The following is an 18,884-nucleotide window of genomic DNA, read 5'->3' on the forward strand; positions in this document are numbered from 1 at the left end:
ATCCAGCCTAACTAAAAAAATAACCAGGATCTAGTGGACAAGAATATTGATGTATTGAAATCTCAACACTGAAAAATGAAAAGTTAACTGCACTCTGAATCCTTGATCCCCATCCTCACTCTAAAAAGAATTATAGGTACTGATTTCAATTTTCTTTTAGGATTCCAGCAACATGGTGATCTGGGAAGCTATATTTGGTCTCAGGAATTATAACTAGGAGTCATAGGACCACTGCCCTTGGGGCTTGCTTTCTGTCAGGGGGTTTGAGAAAGACAAGCATTTTCTCCTGCAGACAAGTTCAACATCAATTGTATGTCTAATACCTGAGGAATAAAAAGTGATCAAATTGCTTATAGCATGAACTGAACACCAGAATTCTTGCATTTTCAGGGATCTGCCAATAACTTAGTAATTTACCTTGACTGACATTGAAATGAGTACAATAAGACTTACTACACACTAAAAAGAGATTTAATGTAGTCTGCAAGGAATTTAGAAAGAGTTTTACATTGCTTGGTAAAATCTGCTAATAACAGAACTCATCACTACTTTGAAGAAAAATGGGATCATTAATCTCATGTAAGATACATAGACATGTACATCCACCCAAACACTTCAGAAATTAAGTCAAACTAAAAAAGTATACTGAGTTGCTTTATATCAGTGGAGAAATTATTCAACACTGCGTTAGAACTCTTCAGCATCAAGGAAATAAGGAACAAAGAAGAGGAATAGGAGAAGATGGCTTCCATTTGTTGTGTCACGTGCACATTCTGCAGGCTGATCCCAGGTCATCACCTAGTCCTTGACCCTTCACTTTGATCTTTAATATGCCCAAGAGCTAGCACGGTAGAAAGTGTATGTTCTTGATTTTCTATGACACTTCCAACTTAAAGTCATTTTATTTTCAAATAAGACCCTCACCACAACTCTATTGGCTTCATAAAATAGTACCGCCCCCATTTGACAAGAGAGGAGACTGAGTCCAGGAAGCAAAATGGCCTGAACATTAAAACCATTGGAAGGTGACATGAGGACTCCCACACTCTTCCTCCCAGACCAGGCTCCGGCTCAGATCCGCCGTTGGACATGTTGCCTGAAAATCGTCCGGAGTGTTCTATTGAAAGAAAGTATCTGGGCCTCAGATCCTCTGTGGTGATTGTATAAATCTCACTTCTGAGAAAAAGTTATGCAGTCCTTTTCATGCTTCTGGTTTTGGTGCCACTTGGCTGTGCAAATTTCTAAAAGCTTTTGAATAGACTAATAAACATGGAATTGTTCTGAACATCTGTAAGCAAAATACGAAAAGATATTACCCAGTGAATGAACATCCTGGGTTTTCTCGCCAGAAATGGGGTTATTTGTGTATTAGGCTAATGCACTGAAATTAACCCAGAATGCTTACCCATTGCAGAATGTCTTTTCATATTTTCATCTGTGTAGTCGTTATTATAAAATGTAAGAATAATTCTCTATCAGGGTATTCAGGGATCTGAATAGCTCAATTACTTCTAAAATCAATGTAGTAAAGCAACAGCATGCCAGTTAATCAGTTGGTTTGCATAACAAATGTTTGGGGGAGTTGGTGTGTTTTGTGTGTGTGTGTGCGCACATGCATGTGTGTGTAAAGAGAAATCCAGGGTCAGCGCAACACTTTAAAACAAATGTGAGAGATTAAGCTTCCATTTGACTACAGAGAAAGAATTCTGGAAGACAGGTACAATTTAATTCATTCTAGAAAGGCTACATGAAATCTAGGCTCCTGACAGTTATGTCATCCCACGTTTCTATGGGATCTCTAGTGCTAGGCATGCACTGGGCTTTTAAGGAACACCAAATGAATGCATAAATCTTTGGAAGTCAATTTAGGATTAGAATGGTGGCCGCCAGGACTTAGATTACTTCTTGGCACATTATTAGAGACAGATCTGAAACACCACAAGAAATAGTGGCTTAACAGTGGCCGTGAGCCACGCCACCTCAAGTCCAAGCCATGACTGAGTTCACAGTGCAGGAGCTGGTGGTAGGCAGCTCACAGAAGGCTTCTAATTCAGGCCTAGAATATCTGGGAAATGCAAGTCTCTCAGCCTGTGGCTCTTGGTTCAGTGCTAAGTGATGAATCCAAGGAAGGGAAGTTTAGGTGCCTGCTACAGGAAAAAGGTCACTTTTAAAACAGGTTTAAATGAAATGATGGACATGTGAGGGGCAGGAGTCTCTGGGGAAATGCAAGGAGACAATCACAGCCTTTGGAAAATCATTGTGATCTGGCTTCTCTCAGCTTTGAAGGCCAAACTTCCATTTTTATCATTTAATTTAACCCAAGGTTAATCCAATAAGGAGAGAATGAACTGTGTAGACTAAACTCACAATAAACTGAGATATACATCTCAGAATGGCATATAATTGAATTTGAAATGAGAATTAGAACTGTCTGGCTGACCAACCTGGTCTCATTGCATTTTCTTTCTGTAAATAATCTCCACGGTAGGACAAAAGATGAGAAGTTTCTATAGGGTGTGGATCAGAATAAGAGGAGTTACTGATAAAACTTAAAAGCATCAGAGTGTCAGGCTCTGTCTGGTAGTCTATTCAGAAGCCAAACCTTACAAAGCAACCCGGAGAGGGCCAGCAGGACTTTCCCCTTTCCAGGCTGGCCTGGCTGACCAGCCTCCTTGCTGAGGCCTTCTGTTTGTTTGTTTGTTTGTTTGTTTGTTTCCCTTTATACATATGGCAGGGTATTCCATCAGGTTACTCTGAGGTCCTACGGACCAAGCCAAGCTCTCCTCTAAGTGACTGCCTATCTGTACTCTGAGGCATTGCCAGCTTATATTTCATTCCCAAAGGGCAACTTTACTGCCTTAGGAACTGTTGTCCGCTTGTATTTTCGACAGATGTCAGGCTCAAATATCACGCAGATCACTCGGCATGTAACACCCCTATTAGTGAGCCATTAATGAATGTTCTACTTACATGTCAAAATCAACTCTGGCCATGTGTCACCCACCATGGGATCACATCTTTCTCCTGGCTCTTACTAGAAAACACACAGCTTTTCTACGTGCCTAACTACACCTCCAGCTTGAGTCTCAGAATCACAAGAGCATTAATAGCTACAAAGAAATACCATTCAGACATTAATATGCATCCTACCTGGATACACACCTGCTTCTACACTCACATACACACCCACTCACCTGCTCATCCCTCCAGGCAACACATAGCACCCACTGGTGTGCGGGTATAACAAACGTCAGCTAATGTTTCTGGTTCCATGGCTTGTGGAACCTCTGTGGCACACACCAATCTGTGTGCTGAGACAAGGCTGTGGAAGCTCTAACATTAGTCATCACATGAGGGGTCGGGGTGGGGGTAGGGGGCAGTGGTAGAGCTGGCCCTTTGGATTTTGAAAACTGCTCCCCCTCCCTGAGTGCTATCCCTGGAAATCTGGCACCTGCCCCAAAAACCAAATGGTACCTTGGGCTCAAGTGTACTTGCTATTCGAGAAGGAATTTGGCAGACAGTCCTTGTCCTAGGCTTTGTTTCTTGAATGATGAATGAATGAATGAATGAATGAATGAATGAATGAATCTGCAGTGACCAAAGCTTTACAAACTTAATTACAAACACAAGCGTGAGCAGTTTTGAAATTAATCCAAATCCTGGAGCACAGACTAGTATTTCTCTCATATGAAACCTCAGCAATTATTACACATTGTAGTAGAGCCTTGGTTTTTCTTCCCTGCAAGTCAGACTCCCCCAGGGCTGACTTGTTCAGCGCGGCTGTGAGCACCCGAGGCTTCAGCAGGGAAGCCCTGCCAGTATCACCTGTATTCTGTCTCCCCCATTCTCTCTCTGGTCACAAATCTTTAATTAGCTGCTTACCCTAATTACTCTAGCTGGGGACCTTGTTTGTTCTCCTTCCCTGCTATTCCCAGAGATCTGAAGGCTCTACCACTTCTGTGCCAGGGGGTCTTTTCTATCACAGTTTCTCTCTGTCTTTTTGTTTTTCCTTTCATGATCAGAACAAAAAAAAAAAAAAAAAGGAAGCCCAGGGAAAGAAATCATCTCTCCTTCTGTGTCTGGGTAAGACCCCATAACCATCATTGCCCAATCAGGAACAAGTTTCCATGACAACCATGCTTCCCAGTGCCACCACTAACTTAGCAGATAGCGTTCACATCAAATACAGAGTTCTTTACCAGCCTCCGTGGCTTCTGTACAAGACTCTGAGATACCAGCTGTTTGCATGAACTGTATCTTAAAAGAGTTTTGTCTTCTGTCCTTCGAAACATCAGAAAGACCAAAACAAAAACAAAACAAAAACAAAACCTGCTTGGTATTTTCTTTACTGTATTATCATTAAAAAGCACACCAATTTTTTTAAAGTGTAGTGGAGATGGACATGAAAGAGAGTGTGGGACTTGGGTGTTAGGAAGTATGAATGGATGAACAGAGAATCACTGGGATATGACAGTTGGGTGACAGACACCATGGTCAGTGGCATAAACTTGGAGCGGACAGTTGATGAGGTTAGAATTCCTCCTGTATATGACCTTGGGGAAGTTCCTTTCCTCTCTGAGCCTCAACACTCCCTCTGTAAAAGACAGAAACTGAAACATTTCATGGAATTCTTCAGAAAATTAGATGCAAAAAAGCAAAGAGACAAAAAAAAAAGTGCTTCTTACAGTGTCTGGCACATAGTAGGAGTTCAACAAAGGGCAATTACCATGCTGTTCTTCTTAACATAAAGAGCTGAATTGAAACAAGTCTGAGCAAACAGTATTCTAATTGATTATTAACATTTTGCTGGTGAAGAATAATAGTATAAACAGTAGATATTTGGAGGTTTTCTTAGCAACCTTTTCTCTTGAGCTATTAAGTCATGTCTGCAATTATGGGAAGGAATCTACTCATTTCCATTCCTGAGACTTAAGAGGATACACCTGGGCAATCTCCAGGGTTCAACTGAATCTATTTATAACTCTGCATAAGCATTTCTTTAATTTTGAAACAGATGCAAAGAAAAAACTTGGATTAACTATTAAAGTATTTGTTCAATATTCCACATTCTCAACACCAATGAGTAAATTCCAGTTCTTCTGTAAAGGCAGGAAAAACAAGAATATGTATGTTCTTATGATATTTTCAATATTGCACCGCTCAAATTTCATTTCAAAATCAGAATTCATGTTGTAGCAAACAAACCAACATGCTCATTATGGAACAAACTCTCAGACTCCAACTCCTCCCCCACCTGTCTTCATGGTGCCCTCCGACAGCTGAGTGGGCCCTCTACAAGTACCGTGAGTTCAACTCTTTATTTTTAAAAGATAAAATTATTTATGTATTTTTAAAATCCCACTTCTGTCACTATGGCGGACTATATATTAAGATAATAAACCCTCCCTCTTAAGAACTCTTTAAGAGGGGCTCTTTAAGAGAGCCACCTGGGTGGCTCAGTCAAATATCCAACTCTTGATTTTGGCTCAGGTCGTGATCTCAGAGTCATGAGATTAAGCCACACGTTGGGCTCCACGCTCAGCAGACTGTCAGCTTGCAATTCTATCTCCTCTCTGCCTCTACCCCTCACCCTACTTGTGCTCACTCACTCACTTTCTGAAATAAAAAAAAAATAAATTTTAAAAAAGAACTCAAGATACTGAATGAAATATTTTTTAAATGTGTTTTACAGTATGGATGTTCCTCAAAACATTAAAAATAAAACTATTCTATGATCCAGCTATCTCTCTTCTGAGCATATATCCTAATGAAATGAAATCAGTAACTCAGGGCAAAAGCTATGCCCCCATGTTCACCTCAGCATCATTCACAATAGCCATGGTTTGGAAACAACTGAAGTCTCCACCAGCAGAAAAAAATGGATAAAGATATTGTGGTAGGGGATCCCTGGGTGGCGCAGTGGTTTGGCGCCCGCCTTTGGCCCAGGGCGCGATTCTGGAGACCCGGGATCGAATCCCACATCGGGCTCCCAGTGCATGGAGCCTGCTTCTCCCTCTGCCTATGTCTCTGCCTCTCTCTCTCTCTCTGTGACTATCATAAATAAATAAAAATTTTAAAAAAAAAGATATTGTGGTATATATATAATGCAATATTATTCAGCCTTACACGTGAAGTAAATTCTGCCACTTGCAACAATGTGGATGAAGCTGGAAGAAAGTATGCTAAGTGAAATTAATCAAGACACCAAAAAACTGTATACTGCATGTTCTCATTTGTATATGGGAATCTAAACAAATCACACTCAAAGAAACAGAGAGTGGTTACTAGGTGCAGGAGTAGAAGGAAGCAGGGAAATGTTGGTCAAAGGTTACAAACTTTCTGTTATGGAGGATGAATTAGTGCTAGAAATCTAATGTATAGCATGGTGATGGTAGTTAATAATACTGTATTTTTCACTTGAAATTTGTTAAGAGAGTAGATCATAGGTGCTCTTGCCACCAAAAAAGTATGTGAGGAGATGTGTATGTTAATTAGCTTGACTATTAGTAATCATTTCACTGTGCATATCAAAATATCATGTCATACACCTTAAATATATACCACTCTTATTTGAAAAATTTTTTAAAAAGTGTTTAAAAGAGAAAAAAAATTGTGTTTTAAATGTTACCTGAGCTGGCAGTGAAATAAAGAAAATCTTTGAAGGCCAGAACAAAAAACAGATCCAGAATGGTTGCCTGGTATTTGAGCTAGAATTTGCCATGAGTGCATCTGCCTATCCTGGTAGCCAAAAATTTTTCTGTAAAAGGCTAAATCATAAATATTTTAGGTTTTGCAGGCCATACCATCTCTGACATATCCAGTCAACTCTGCCATCATTCCATGAAAGCATTCACAGAAAATAAACAAAAAAATGAGTCTGGCTGGATTTCTAAGATTTTATTTACATAACCTAGCAGTGGGTAGGATTTAGCCTGCAAGCCAGTTTGCCAATCCCTTCATTATGGACTAGATTTGAATGTCTTACCCACAGAGAAGCAATTATAGTGCGTGATGTTTACCTCATATATAGTAGACTACTGCAGATTTCACACCTCTCTATCCTAGAGGATCCCTCCCACATTGATTCTAGGCTAGACCACATGACTTGCTTTGGCCAATGGGACAACAGTAAATGTGACATAAACAGGGACTTGAAAAGTGCTAGAAGAATAGGGCTTATCCTCTCTTGTTGCTCCTGAAATATCTGCATCCACCACCATGTGAATTTGCCCAGGCCAGTATGTTGAAGACATGGTCCATCATTCCCATTACCCCAGCCAACAAAAATGGACAGCCAGTACCAAACGCAGATCTATGAGTGAAGCCATCCTAGACCAACTAGTACCCAGGCAGCCTACTGGTTGACTGGAGTCACATGAATGAGCCCAGATGAGATTAGCAGAAGAACCGCCAGGATGAGGCCAGTCCAAATTCTGACCCACATAATCATAAACTAATAAGTGACTACTTTAGAATTAAGCTTAATAGTGATTATTTTGCAACAAAACCTAAATGGTACATTCCATAGGAAATCTATTATCTTCTAAAATTATAAAGTGAGATGGGTGCCTAGGGGTCTCGATCAGTTGAGTGTCAACTCTTGGTTTTGGCTCAGGCCATAATCTCAGGGTGACGGGATCAAACACTGTATCAGGGTCTGTGCCTGAGTGGGGAGTCTGCTTGAAATTCTCTCCCTCTGTCCCTCCTCTTATTCATGTGTGTTCTCTCTCTAAAATGAATAAAATTTTAAATCTTTAATGAAATGAAATAAAAATATAAAAATAAAGTGAGAGGCCAGCAAGTATATTTATAGAAATGGGAAAGAAAAGATTAAAGAAACACAAACAATTTTATTTGCATTTTAAAGATCTTGTCACCTGCCAGCAAAGATGTGCCCTTTCTTGCTTCTTATAATAGAAGTTGGATCAAATTCTTCCTACCTGAACAGACTTCCTTATAAGTAGGATTGGAAGTATAGCCTCCTGCATAACCAACTTGAGTTGAATATACTCCTTTCTTGGTCCAGAATTTCCGCTCAGCTCCCCAGAAACAGCCCATTCCTAAGAAAACATAAGATATGGATTAGTCCTTTGTCAAAAACAAGTAGTCATTGAATGTCAGAAGCCCTGTTATACTAGAAAAGAGGTTATTCATGTCATTTGGTAATCAAAAATAACTAATATTTTATCTTTTAAAAAAGGACAGTTTCATGGAAGCAATCTAAGTGTCCATCAATAGATAATGGATAAGGAAAATGTGTACACACACACACATGCATGTATGCATGCACATGCACACACACACACACACACACACACACTGGAATATCATGAAACCAGAAAGAAGGATAAGATCATGCCACTTGAGCCAAAATGAATGTACCTAAAGGTGAGTGAAATATTCAGAAAGACTAATATCATGTGATTTCACTCATAAATGGAATAAAAAAGCTAGTAACAACAAGAAATGAGCAAACAACAAAAAGCAGAATCAGACCTATAAATACAGAGAACTGATCGTTGCCAGGAGGGAAGGGGTAGGGGGTTTGGCAAAATAGGTGAAAGAGAATAGGAGGCTTCCAGTTATGGAATGAATAAGTCACAGGAATAAAAGGCACAGCATAAGGAATATAGTCAAGGACATTATAATAGCAATGTATCAGAACAGATGGTAGTTACACTTATGGTGAACATAGGATAATGTCTAAACTTGTTGAACCACTATGTTGTACACCTAAGTCTAATGTAACATTGTATGTCAACTGTAGTCAAATTAAAAAGAAACATGTTAGAAATCAAAGTGAAAAAATCAATTAATAATTTTTAACATCTAAAAATAATTTTACTTAAGTTTATTTGCATAGACTGTCTTTTTGCCTTAGTTTTGCAAAAACTCAGAAAGCTCAAATTTTGGTGAAGTTAGTAAAATATATCTTTCCAAAAAACATAGTAAAAAAATAACTGCATTTGATGAATGATTTCAGCACTCAATTCATTATGGACCTGTTAAAACATAATAACTTGTATTAATAGCAAAATTTATTTAATGATCAATATTCCGGTTTTGCTTTTTAAAAAAAATACCACCACAGAAAGGTAACACTAACTTACTGACTTAAATGTGAAAACTTCCCTAAATCAACACAGATTGATGCAGTTTTCAATGAACAATTCCATATATGTGTTCAGTTTCTTCAAAAATGTCTGTCATCATAAATTTCCTTGTGGGGGCACCTGGGTGGCCAGTGGTTGAATGTCTACCTTCAGCTCAGGTCGTGATCCCAGGGTGCTGGGATCGAGTCCCACATCAGGCTCCCAAAGGTGAGCTAGCTTCTCCCTCTGCCTAGGTCTCTGCCTCTCTGTGTCTCTCATGAATAAATAAATACAATCTTAAAAAAAATAAACTTCCATGTGATAAATCACTGCTCACCTAAGGGTACATTTTTCTGAGTTCTATTACTGAAAATGATGAATGAGGAAAGAGAGAAAGGGGAAGGCAAAGAAAGAGACGACAGCAAATACACAAAGAAACTCACAAAAATAGCATTCCATTCAACTAGCAAACACTTTGCTCACATCAGTAGTTATTGGATTCTTTTGAATATATGGTGAAAACCAAGACCTATCTCCCAAGAATGCACATACTTACACACCTCGAAAATGTAGCATTAGATCTCCCTGGGCTCCAAATAAAGAGCCCTCATTTTGTATCATGAGTTTCTGAACTGTCCACAACTGCTATTCTGTGACCAACTTCTAGATCTAAACAAGATTACTGCCTTGCTCAACTTTATTACGACTTTATTAAGTCATATATAATTAAGATCTTGGGTAGAACAACAGTTGGCAAATTAATATATGCCTCCTACATCTACAATCACTAGATTTGTTAGACTCGATGACAGAACTGAAAGAAAAATTAGATTGAAGTTTACTGAAATTCTTGACACTTGTTAATATCCTAAAATTCAGAACAGTAATAATGAAAATGAGATGTGCATAATGCTATACATTATACAAAAACATATTGGTCAAACGCGAGGGGAAGTATATTTACCAAAAATAAATTAACAGCTAAAAAATATGATAGAGCCAAATGATAAAAATTAATATAGTAAAAAAATTACCACTGTGATCATAATGTAACATGGATATATGCATATGACTATGTCATAATTAACTAGGGCTAAATTTAGAAGGAAAAAAACACAAGTATATGCACATTCTTATTATAACTATAAAAAATATCCATACCAAAATATACTAGAAGGATATACAAAGTTATAACCATGATTGTTTTATAGTGGTGAGAATACAGGATTTTTTTTCATTTTTCAACATTCTCTGTAATAGATTTATATTACTTTAAAAATGAAAAATGTGTACTTTTTTAAAAAGGAAAAATTCTAAGAAAAACATAACCATATGCATTGCTTGAGTTACAACTGCAAGATACCATTCTTCCTTTTTACAAGTGAGTTCTTTGCTGCTAGTGAATACAGCTAAATACTTAGAGTATTAATAAAAATTGCCTATCCTCAAATATCTGGAACAAAAATTCCCTATTAGTTCTACTTTGTTGCATTTCTGGGATCAGGGAATTATATTAGTAAAGATTTTCCAGAGAAACAGGACCAATAGGATACAAAGAGAGAAAAAGATTTATTATGAAGATTAACTCCTGCAGTTGTGAAGGCTGAGAAGTCTATGATGTACTACTACTGCCTGCAAGCCAGAGACCCAGGAAAGCTGGTACTATAATCCCAGTCCAAACTCAAAGGCCTGAGAACCACGGGAGCCAGTGACGTAAGTCACCATCCATGTCTGAAGGCTGGATAACCAGGAGCACTGATGTACAAGGTCAGGAGAAGATAGATGTCCCAGCTCAAACAAAGAGTAAATTCACCCTTCTTCTGGCATTTTATTCTATCTGGGCCCTTGACAGACTGGATGATGCCCACCCACATTGGTGAGGGTGATCATCCTTCCTCAATCTACCAATTCAAAGGCTGATCTCTTCCCAAAACATCCTCACAAACACATCTGGAAATGGCTATCTGGGCATCCCTCAGCCAAGTCAAGTTGACACATAAAATTAATCACCACAGGCATGATGACAGTGAATCTCTGGAGAAGGGTAAGTAAAAAGTGAGATGGGCAGCATGACTGAGCATCGAAGGCCACAAACGCACCTCAGAGTTGTGCAATGTGATAAACTGAAGGTACTCTAACCCCTGAGTTCAGAGGTTTGTGAAGTTCACTGAGTAAAATACTTCTCACACAACGACTAACATTGATAGTACCAAAGGGTACTTCAAGTTTTCAGCATTCTATGCACAAGGTACATGATGGGTCATTTTAGCAACCTGCCTAATCTGACCAATGTCTATAATGATGCCAGACTTTATATCTTCACTATATCCTCATGCTATATAGATTTATAATACTTAAAAAGGATCTTGGCCAAACCAAACAAAATATTTGCTGCAAGTTCTTTAATCCCTTTTTGATGTTTAATGGGGATCAAGAAAAGACTCTTGCTAGAGGGAGGATGACCCAGCTCCAGCTGGGCACAGGCCTGCAGGGACAGGGGTCATATGTGGCTGAAATAATGCCTCAGGGACCTGGTGTGTAATCAATGTCAAAATTCCTGGAGAGGTACTTAACTTAGAATAAGGGTTGTTGTAGGAATAAAACTCTTCCTTGAAGCAATCAGATGTTTCATCTAGTGGCTTCCAGTATAATCTAAACATTCTATTATTTGATTTTGAGTATGCATGTGTGTGTACTTAGACAAATAAAACAAGTTTAGACAGAATTTCTCAGAACTTACAATAATCTAGTAAAAAACATAAATATCTCTACATAAAGATATAGTATGCATTAATTTCATTAAAATACTTTATATTTTGGCAGGGGGGCACCGGGGTGGCTCAGTTGGTTGTTTGACTCTTGATTCTGGCTAAGGTCATGATCTCAGGGTCATGAGATAGAGCCCCACATTGGGCTCTGCACTGAGTGTGAAGCCTGCTTGGGATTCTCTCCCTCCCCCTCTTTTACACACTCTCCCTCTCTAAAAAAAAAAATAAATAAGTAAATAAATAAAATATTTTATATTTTAACTGATTATAAAGTAAAACATAGGTACAGAGAAGCCACAGCGAACAGATGCATACCTCAATGCATCATTATTAGGCAAATATCCTTGTAACTACCAACCAGATCAAGAAATGGAAGTTTGCCATCCTCCTTAGAAATCCCTCCTTGTATCACACCCTAATCACAACTCCTTTCCTCCCCCTCAAACGTAACCACTCCCTGACCTTTACAGCAACCACTTCCTTATGTCTCTTTATATTTCTATCACTCAAGGTGTCCATGCTGATACTGTTTGGTTGTACTCATTTTTTTAAATCTGATATGTCCTTAAGTAATCAACAGGTTCCCTCTCCATTCTTTTCCTTCTGATTTACCCACTGAAGAAAACAAGAGCCATTGACTTGCAGAGCTTCCCACAATGTAGATTTTGCCAATTGCATTCTCATGGCACAATTCAACTTGTTGTTCTATCCTCGGTATTGCCTGCAAATCTGCAGCTGGATCCAGAACCTTGAACAGACTCAGATTTCACCCTTTGGCAAAACCATGGGTGATACTATGTTCTTTTTTATATAACTTCTAATTTTTTTCCAGCTTTATTGACATAATTGACCTACGACATTGTGTAAGTTTAAGGTACACAAGATTTTGCATACATATATATTATGGATAATTACAACAATAAATGTAGTTAACATATCCATCACCTCACATAATTATAATTTTCATTTTTTGTAGTAAGAACATTTAAGATTTATTACCAACTTTCAAGTAAACAATCTAATTAATTATAATCATGAGTATTAGATCCCCAGAACTTATTCATCTTATAACCAGAAGTTTGTTCCCTTTGACCAACATCTACCCATCACCCACTCCTCCCCAACCCCCAGAAACCACCATTCTACTCCCCTTTCTATGAATTTGGCTTCTTTTTTTTTTTTTTTTTTTTTTTTTTTTACAATTCCAATAGAAGTGAGATCATAGGGTATTTGTCTTTCTCAATCTGACTCACTTCACTTAGCATAATGTCCTCGAGGTCTATCCATGTTGTTATAAATGGCAGGATTTCCTTCTTTTTTATGGCCAAATAGTATTCTGCTGTATATAGACCACGTTTTCTTTATCAGTCAAAGAACACTTAGGTTGGTTCCAATGTCTTGGTTACTACAAATGATGTTGGAATAAACATGGGAGTGTAGATATCTGTCCAAGATAGTGATTTTATTTCCTTTGGATATATACCCAGAGGTAGGATGCTGGATCATATGGTAATTCTATTATTCTTAACCTTTGAAAAACTTCATAATCTTTTCCATAATAGCTGTGCAACTTCACATTCCTATCAACAGCACACTGGGGTTCCCTTTTCTCAACAATCTAGCCAACACCCTGTGACCTTTTGTTTTTTTGGTAACAGCCATTCTAACAGATGTGAGGTGAAATCTAATTGTGGTTTTGATTTGCATTTCCCTCATCATTAATGATGTTGAGTGTCTTTTCATGTACCTGTTGGCCATTTGTATGCCTTCTTTGGAAAAACATCTATTCAATCAAATTCTTTGTTTTTTTGGTATTGAGTTGTAGGAGCTCCTCATATATTTTGGATGTCAACCCCTTAATATTTTCTCCATTCCATTGCCTCTTCATTCTGCTGATTATTTCTGTTGCTGCATCGAAGCTTCTTATTTGGATGTAATCCCACTTACTTGATTTTGTTTTTGTTGCTTGTGTTTTTGGTGTCGTATCCAAAATACCATTGCCAAGACCAATGTCAAGGAGCTTTTTCTCTAAGTTTTCTTCCAAGAGTTTTATTTCAGTTCTCATGTTTGAGTCTTCAAACCATTTCAAATTATTTTTTTGTGAGTAGTATAAGATTGGGGTCCAGTTTCATTCTTCTGCATGTGAATATCCATTTTTCTCAATATCACTTATGTAAAAGATTATCTTTTCCCCATTGAGTATTCTTGGCTCTGTGATCAATTATTAATTAACCATAAATATGTGAGCTTGCTTCTGGGCTCTCTATTCAACTCTATTGGTCTATGTATCTGTTTTATGACAGTGCCATACTGGTTTGATTACCACAGCTTTATAGTATAATTTGAAATCATAAAGTGTGATGCCTAAAGCTTTGTTGTTCTTTTTCAGAATTGCTTTGGCTATTTGGGGTCTTTTGTGCTTCTATACAAATTTTAGAATTGTTTTTCTAATGCTGTGAAAAATGCCACTAGAATTTGATATTAGGTTTGATATAGGATTGCATTAAGTCTATAAAGGGCTTTAGGGAGTACAGACAGCTTAACAGTATTAATTCTTCCAATTCATGAACATGTAATAGCTTTCCATTTCTTTGAGTCTTTTTCAATTTCTTTCATCAGTATCTTATCAATTTTATAGTGCACAGATTACTCCACTTGCTCAGGTAAATCTATTCCTATTTTATTGGCTTTGATGTCATTGGGAGTGGGATTATTTTACTTCTCTTCCAGATATTTCATTGTTAGTGTATAGAAATGCTACTAATTCTGTATGTTGACTTTGTACCCTGAAACTTTACTGAATTCATTGATTAGTTCTAACAAGTTTTTTTGGTGAAAGTTTTAGAATCTTTCCCATATAAAATAATGCTGTCTTCAGACAGAGAAAATTTTACTTCTTCCTTTCTAATAGAATGCTTTTTTTACTTCTTTTCCTTGCCTAATTATTCTGGCTAAAACTTCCAGTACTATGTTAAATAGGAATTTTGAGAGAGAACCCTTGTCTTGTTTCTGATCTGAACAGAAAAGCTTTCAGCTTTTTCAATTGAGTATGATGTTAGCTGTGGGTCTGTCATATATAGCCTTTATTATGTTGAGGTATGTTCCCTCCTCATCTTCTCAAATTTGTTGAACGATTTGTCATGAAAGGGTGTTGAATTTTGGCAAAACAATTTTCTGCATCTTTGAGTCATAAGATTTTTATGCTTCATCCTATTAATGTGATGTATCACATTTATTATTTTAGATATGCTGACCCATCCTTGCATCCCAAGGATAAATCCCACTTGATCATAGTGCATTATCCTTTTAAAAATGTGCTGTTGAGTTTTGGCTTGATAATATTTTGTTGACAATTTTTGCATTTATATTCTTCAGGGATGCTAGCCTGTAGTTTTCTTTAGCATCCTTAGCTGGCTTTGGTACCAGGGTAATGCTGTCCTCATAAAGTGAATTTTAGAGTGTCCCTTCCTTTTCAACTTTTTAGAAGAATTTGAGAATGATCAGTATTAATTCTTCTTTAATATTTGGTAGAATTCACCAGTGAAGCTGTCTGGTCCTGGGCTTTTTTTGTTGGAAGATTTTTGATTATTGCCTCAATCCCGTTAGTTATGTTGATTTGTTCAGTTTTCTATGTCTTCACAATTCAGTCTTGGTAGGCTATGTTTCTAAGAATTTATGCATTTCTTCTGTTGCCTAATTTGTTGACATATAATTTTGCATAGTAGTTTCTTATGATCCTTTGTATTTCTGTGGTAGCAACTGTAATGTCTCCTCTTTCATTTATAATTTTATTTATTATTTATTTTCTCAAATTTGTTAAGTTTGCTTTGTCGCCCAACATTTGATCTATCTCGAAGAATGTCCCATGTGTACTTGCAAAGAGTATGTATTCTAAAGCTGTTGGATGTAATGTTCTGTATATATCTGTCATGTACATTTGCCTAATAGCATTATTCAGGTGTGCTGTTTCCTTATTAATTTGCTATCTGAGTGATCTACTCAGTGTTAAAAGAGAGGCGCTGAAATCTCCTACTATTGTGTTACTATTTCTCCTTTCAGTTGTTAATACTTGCTATAAGTATTTATGTGCTCCATGTTGGGCATAGTATAATTGTTATATCCTCTTGATGAATTAGTCTCTTTATCATTATGTAGTGACCTTCTTTGTCCATTGTGATAATTCTCTATGAAAGTCTCTTTTATCTGATGTAAGTATAGCCAATTCTGCTATCTTTTGGTTACCATGTGCACAGCATATATTTTTCTATCCCTTCACTTTCTACCTATGTTTGTACTTAAAGTCTCTTATAAGCAGCACATTGTTGGATCTTATTTTTTTAAATCCATTTAGTCAGTTTAGGTCTTTCAAATGGAGAATTTAGCTTACTTATATTTAAAGTAATTATTAATAGGTAAAAACTTACTAATGTCATTTGGTTCATTGCTTTCTAGTTTTTTTTTTAATTCTTTTATTCTTTTCCCTCTCTTACTGTCTCCTAACTTGTTTTTTATAGTAGTATATTTTAATACATTTCTTTTATCTTTTGTGTATTCACTATATATTTTTTCTTTGTGGTTACCATGAGACTTATACAAAATATCTTAAGATATGTCTATTTTAAGTCGATAATAACTTACTTTACATCACATTTAAAAACTCTGCACTTCATTTCTCCTTCTCTCACATTTTATGCACTCATGTTATTGATGTCACAGTTTTTATATTGTGCACCCATTAGTAAATTATTACAGCTATGTTTTTATTATTTTTAACTTACAAACTAGTGTTAAAGTAATTTACACATCTCCATTACAGTATTATATTCTGCATTTGACTACATATTTACCTTTACCAGTTAGTTTTATACTTTTATATGTTTTCATGTTACTTAGCATCCTTTCATTTCAACTTAAAGAACTCTTCTTAGCATTTCCTGTAAGACAAGTCTAATGGTAATGAACTCCTTTAGGCTTTGTTTGGAAATGCCTTTACTTCTTCTTCATTTCTGAAGGACAGTATTGCTTGGTATAGTATTCTTGGTTGACAATTTTTTTTTCTTCCAGCACTTTGAATGTATCATCCCACTGCCTATTGGTGTGCAAGGTTTCTGCAGAAAAATCCTCTGATAGCCTAACAGGGCTTACCTTGTGTGTAATGAGTCACTTTTCTCTTGCTGCTTTCAAAATTCTCTCCTTGTCTTTGAATTTAACATTTTAATTATAATGTGTCTTAGATTAATCTTCCTCGGGTTGATCCTGCTTGCAGTCCTTTGAGCTTCTTATAATTAGATGTCCATATCTTTCCCGACTGGGGAAGTTTTCAGTAATATTTCTTTAAATAATCTTTCTGACCCTTTAAGCTCTCTTCTCCTTCTGGGACTCCCAGGATACAAATGGACATTCACTTGAGAGTGTCCCATAATTCACACAGGCTTTCCTCACTCTGTTTTCTTTTTTCTTTCTGTTCCTCTAACTAGCTAATTCTAAATGATTTGTCTTTGAGTTTGCTGATTCTGTCTTCTTCATAAACAAATTTATTATCAAAGCTCTCTACTGCATTTTCCAGTTCTGTCATTGTATTCTTCAGCTCCAGGATTTCTGCTTACTTCTTTTTTATGGCTTTCTTTCTTTTTTTTTTAAGATTTTATTTATTCAAGAAAGACACACAGAGACAGGCAGAGACATAGGCAGAGGGAGAAGCAGACTCCTTGAAGGGACCCTGATGCAGGACTCAATCCCAGGATCCCAAGGTCATGACAAAGGCAGACGTTCAACCACTGAGCCACCCAAGTATGGCTTTATTTCTTTATTAAACTTCTCATTTTATTCATGCATTGTCTTCCTGAATTCATTTAGTTTTTTATCCATGTTCTCTTGCTTTTCATTCAATTTCTTTAAGGTGATTATTTTGAATTCTTTGTCAGGAAAATTATAGATTTCCCTCTGCAGTCAGAGCTTTATCAGTTTCCTCTGGTGGTGTCATATTTGCCTGATTCTTCGTAACTCATGTATTCTTGCAATCATGTTAATGTTAATGCCAGACAGAGAACATTCAACAAGAAATGGGCACTAAATACAAAGCTAACAAAATGACCTGGCTGATGGACATCAGTCAGCCTGTTTCATTAGCCATACAGTACTGGCATGATGGGTACAGGAACAAAGTGGTCATAGTTACAGAGATGGAGGGCACACATGAGCACAACAGTGGACTCCCACTTAACCAATCTTACCCACTGCCACCACCGATGTCCAACTTGCCAGAAACAGAAATAATCTCCAAGTACCTTATCTAGTACAATTTCTCAAGAGGACCAACCAACCACTAGGTGGCACGGGGGAAACACCAGGCTCTTTCCAATGCTGAAAGAGCCAGTGGTTTGTTCTCACACTACAGACACATATTCCACTTTCTCTGCCTCCCAAATCTCAGCCAATTATATGCAGTCCCATATAACACTGCATCAGACCAGAGAACCAGATTTACAGAAGATACAGCAACAAATCCATGACTGCAGTCTCCATCTACCTTATGATATACCACACCACCCAGAACTGCCATTTTGATAGAGCGCTTTGAACAGTCCAAAGGCACAGCTGCAGTGCCAGTTTATAGACAATACTTTATGAGGACAAGGTGGTATCTTTTAGAAATCTGAATATGCACTGAATAAAAGACCCCAAAAATATTGGGGCACCATGTCACCCAAAAGATGAATGTGTGCATTAGAAAAGCAAGGTGTGAAAACGGAATTGGCTCTACTATCATTCTCAGTGACCACTGGGGGACTTTGTACTCCTGTTGCCAGAACTCTTGGCACTCCAGAGTTAGATATCCTGGTCCTCAGGAGAGTAAACTTTCATCAGGAGTCATAGCAAGAATCCACTGAGTTATAACAGCTGTAGCTGTTTTTTAAGGTACTTTGAGCTTCTTGTGCCCAGGGACAAATAGGCAAAAAGCTTGTCAGGCAGAATCAACCCACAAGCAGTAAAGCAGATCTCTGTTGGGCCACAGCCTTGTAAA

The 18,884-nt window shown here is 37.3% G+C and overlaps 1 protein-coding gene across 10 annotated transcripts in view; it reads right to left on the reverse strand.

Moving 5' to 3' along the window:
- The window catches only part of MSRA (methionine sulfoxide reductase A), a 427,028-nt gene that overhangs the window by 208,713 nt on the left and 199,431 nt on the right, over positions 1-18,884 (reverse strand). For all 10 annotated transcript variants that reach the window (XM_077868666.1, XM_077868665.1, XM_077868664.1 and 7 more), the window contains one exon: positions 7,941-8,060. In XM_077868666.1, coding sequence (XP_077724792.1) covers positions 7,941-8,060 — 120 coding nt within the window. The remainder of the gene's footprint in view (positions 1-7,940; positions 8,061-18,884) is intronic.

This window comes from Canis aureus, chromosome 24 (assembly GCF_053574225.1).
Source record: "Canis aureus isolate CA01 chromosome 24, VMU_Caureus_v.1.0, whole genome shotgun sequence".
NCBI lineage: Eukaryota > Metazoa > Chordata > Mammalia > Carnivora > Canidae > Canis > Canis aureus.